Source organism: Morone saxatilis, unplaced genomic scaffold, assembly GCF_004916995.1.
Source record: "Morone saxatilis isolate NCDOM2014 unplaced genomic scaffold, NCSU_SB_2.0 Contig17, whole genome shotgun sequence".
NCBI lineage: Eukaryota > Metazoa > Chordata > Actinopteri > Moronidae > Morone > Morone saxatilis.
This window is the reverse complement of record NW_023339729.1, coordinates 11,868,553-11,872,810: the sequence shown is the minus strand read 5'-3', so window position 1 is coordinate 11,872,810 and position 4,258 is coordinate 11,868,553. Positions and strand designations below refer to the sequence as shown.

General features: G+C 37.6%; 1 protein-coding gene across 1 annotated transcript in view; it reads right to left on the bottom strand.

Moving 5' to 3' along the window:
• Positions 1–3,994, bottom strand: part of LOC118327349 (CD209 antigen-like protein E) — a 22,523-nt gene extending 18,529 nt beyond the window's left edge. The window contains exons 1-5 of the mRNA XM_035660671.1: positions 3,804–3,994; positions 3,437–3,526; positions 2,136–2,219; positions 1,177–1,319; positions 596–696 (exon numbers count right to left, since the gene is read on the bottom strand). Coding sequence (XP_035516564.1) covers positions 596–696; positions 1,177–1,319; positions 2,136–2,219; positions 3,437–3,526; positions 3,804–3,936 — 551 coding nt within the window. The 5' untranslated portion in view covers positions 3,937–3,994. The remainder of the gene's footprint in view (positions 1–595; positions 697–1,176; positions 1,320–2,135; positions 2,220–3,436; positions 3,527–3,803) is intronic.
• Positions 3,995–4,258: the final 264 nt, after the last annotated feature.

Sequence of the window (4,258 nt, the reverse complement as noted above, 5' to 3'; positions counted from 1 at the left end):
ACTTCAAACGGGACAGAAACAAAATAAAAATCACCAAAACTGAGTTTGTTAGATGTGAAAAAAGCCACGAAACGGGCTACAATGCCTTCGGGACAAGTCGCAGGTCTGAAGCGATTGTTTTAGCCACTGACAGGCTCAAGTTGTTATTCTATGTCTGATGACACCATGGAAAGTTCCTACAGAGACAGACCTTTTGTTTAATCTGAAACAGTAGGAATATCACTATTGTTCACAACCACACAGCACAGACAGTAAAAGGCAGTAGAAAAAAAAAGCTCACCAACTTCCAACTCTCTTGGTCAAAATAAATCCTTAATTTACCAATGCAGGTGAGAAAAACCGCAGTTTCAGTCGCTCTACTCTGGGTGGTCTCGTTGGAATTGGAGGAACTCATACGCATTAACATGCAAAAACGGCCAGACTGGGTTAGTAAACAAAGCACAGAGAGGCTGCGATAACAACATATAACAACACAACACATATCTTAACATAGCAAGTAATAGTTTGCTGCTATATTCATCTTTTAAATCTCATACATATATAACCTTTAAGGCTTTTTGTTTCAGCATCAATGTAATTTGAATAAAAGACTAACCTTTTGTCCAGTGGAGTGCCATCCACCCATATCCACATCCCTTTGGTTTCTCTGTCTGTCAGTCCAATCCACATGACCTTGTTGAATTTTCTTGTGAAGTCCTTGTTTACAGAGAAAAACAGTAATCAGCAATCAATAGAAATGGTTAATTACACCTCTGTGGCTCAGAGGTAGAGCGGGTCGTCCACACACGGAAGGTTGTTGGTTTGATTCCTGGCTCCTCCCCGCAGCATGTCGAGGTATCCTTGAGCAAGATACTGAAGCCCAAATTGCTCCCAATGCTGCGTCATTGATGTGCGAATGTGAATGAATGAGTTAGTTTCTGTTACTGATATTTTAAAAAAAAATCTTTTTTTAAATAACAGAATATAGATTAGTTTACTTATTTTTCAACTTTATGTCATTTCTCACCATATTATTCCATTTACTTCACATTTGTTATATTTTTCACTCTTTCTTTAGTGTCTCTTAATCTCAAACTTATTCAAGCATTAATACCAAGCGGCAAATGAGGCCAACATGGAAGTGCCACAAAGACTATATCCATTTTTGATTATACCGTTTATGATCAATACACACACCTGTTCTTCTTTGCTGTTGATTACAATCAGGTCTGCACCTCTTTGCAGACAGTCTTCTCTGCTGTCGTTCCAGGATTTCTTGGTAGAAGAAATGTAATAGAAACTGGGATGGAAATAGACCCACCCTTGTTGAAAAAGGTGATCTGTTATGAATAACAGCAAAGAGTGCCTTAATATCTCATATTAGAGTGCTCTAATATCTTAATATCTCACATTAGCATTATAGACAATCAAACAGGTCCTGGAGTTTGCCACCAGAACAATTATTTATTTACTTATTTAACATTGTTTGACTATAATCACCAATTTAAAAAAGCGATTATAAATTAATTAGCTCCAATTAAAAATAGATAAAAAGATCAGTAAATGGAATAACTCCATATTCTTATGCCTCTCTTTAAAATTATTAATGAATAAATTAATTTTAGATACACACCAGGGCTGTTGTATTGGATTACATTATTGTACTGGTGTACCTAAAAAAAAAACACTAGCCAGAGTGTATATTTTATGCCACTTCAGATAAAAACAACTCTCTTTAGTGGTTATTTACAGACTGAAAACGATTTGAATCAGACTTTCTACACAACCAGAACAAACAAACACTTGGCCAATAGACCTCCAACCCGCTCTGACGGTCGGATTACTCTTCTTTTATTTTAAAGTATTTTTGATCCAGATTTTTGTTTTGGTTTATTATTTAGTGTGAGTAAACACAATACAAGTTTAATAAAATCGTACAGTGTTTGCCTAAAAACAAAACCCCACAATAACTGTATTATTTGCAGCAGTGGACTATCATGTGAGTCCGTTTTGCTTTGACAAGATTCATCTTCATCTTCATTTTCATCTGATGTACTCAGTGTAATACCCAGTTTTGCCCTAAATTGCACTGAAATGTCCTTTTGGATGCAAGCTCTCATTATTGGTTTGGGAATGAGTTTCCTCCTATTACTTACTAAAGTTAATCAGTTTCTCCTTCAGCTTGTCAGTCTCTTCAATCAGGTTTTTGCAGGCCTCTGGTGTCTTACTCTGAGAGCTGTCTGAAAGAGCAGAAACATTTCATTGGCAATTCATGTGTCAATAATTCACAAGTTCAGTATCTCCAGTAAAGGACACTTTGATAAGTGGACAGGAAGAGATTGTGGAACAAACAATAGAAGCAAATCTGTATGCGCTCATAATCCGGGCTACATCAGCTGATGGCTCAGCTGATTCCCTTCAAGAATCCAATTGGCAATATATCTACACAGTGCCTTATTTAAGGTGCTTTAGACACCTTCACCTTAGCTCCTCCTTTTAAGCTGTATTTCGATTTAATCAGTGTCATTAGTGTTGTCACTGATGCCTGTTCTGTACTGTCTTTGTTGCTCTCCTTGCCTTATGCTTTCCATTTATGCATGTGAAAGGGCAGGGAGGTCACAGAACAGAGCTACACCGCCAGATATAGCATACTACAATTGGAAATAAAGTTTTCTTTTGACAAAAGTGGTCCTGACTGATGTAAGTTTACAGGCCGAAAGTTGTCACATTGGTTTCATTTTATTTTAATTGCATAAATATGAAACATGAACTGGAAAGTCCCATCCTCTTCTTACTTAATATGTTAGTTTTCTAGTACTGTTATTATGCCTTATGAGCGTTTCAAACTTCCCCAAACTTCAGTTTCTTTCTGAAGGTCAGCCGCCCACAAATTCTTAAGCAATTAGAAGGACACTCAGAGAGCGCAGACCTCTGCCATTGTGTTTTTTTCTGCATGTTTTGTTGAGTCATAGCACACTGTTGACTTCAATAATCATGGGTCTGTACACAGTTCATCTTTGCCATAGAGACCAGTGTCAACAATTGACCTACTGTATCTCGCAATGTTTAATCATTAATGGGTTCTTCCTTGGCCCGTGCTACACCCTTCCACCAAGATTCATGACAATCGTGCCACTAGTTTTCCCTTAATCCTACTGAAAACAAACAAACATAAAAAGAAAGGTATATTATATACAGACATAATAATAAACAGGTTTGAGAAACTGAAGGGGTAAAAACTGTGAGAGCCTGAGAGAACAAACACAGAATTTTAATGAGGCATTGTTGTTGATCAAGTGATATACACACATAGCCTTCTTAGAAACCCCACAGAGAAAGTAATGGTCATATCTTGTTATTATTCAACTGTGGTGGTAACCACATCGATTTTCTGCTCTTACAATAACAGAGATTCTGTGGAAACACAAAAGTAGTGACGTAGTTTAAAATTACTCACAGAGAGCGAGACGCAGGGAAATATTGAGAGCAGCTTGTAGGACACACAGGAGTCCAAAGCTCACAGCAACCAGTCGGTAGAGTTTTTTCTCTGTGTGCAGAAATCAAACATGCATGCAAACAAAATAAGTGCCAAGGTTTACTGAGTTATATGGACAATGTGTTGGGCTTTTGGGAGGGCTGTATGTGAGCCAGTGACCTGGCATATATGTTTTAGTAGTGCAAAATGACTGAATATACTAACATCACATGAACACTGAGAAATAGATTCTTCCTTAGCTTTTCTACACAATTAAATATTATTTTAAAAATCCAAAAATTGAATCCATAAAACTGACAATGTTTGTTAAACGGTGGTGTTGTCTCACCAGGCGCTGCAGCAGTGACTCCACCATCCTCACCAGAACATCTCTTGAGGGCATCCTTTCTGGCTGACTCCTCAGGCATATTTACATAGTCCATAGTGATCTCAGGTTGCTCTTTATGGACAAACCTCACCATATTTCACTGACTGGAAGGTGGCAATGGTGAACGGCACTGATGTGTAATCCACTTCCTTTTCTCTATTTATCTCTTAGCTAACAAAGCATCACATGTATACTCTTCCTCATTTTTCCTTTACTTCAACAACTTCTCCACATTAAAGCCATTGGCCACTGCTCCAGTTACAACTCGTGCAGATTCTTGATTCCCTGCAAAGTCAAAGATCTTCACACTTAGAGGCCTCCGATTCCCTCTGTTTGACATATTAGGTTCATTGGTCTTAGTATTTCTTAAATGATAATAAGAGTTTAATCCTCACTTTACTGTCAAATATTCTTTT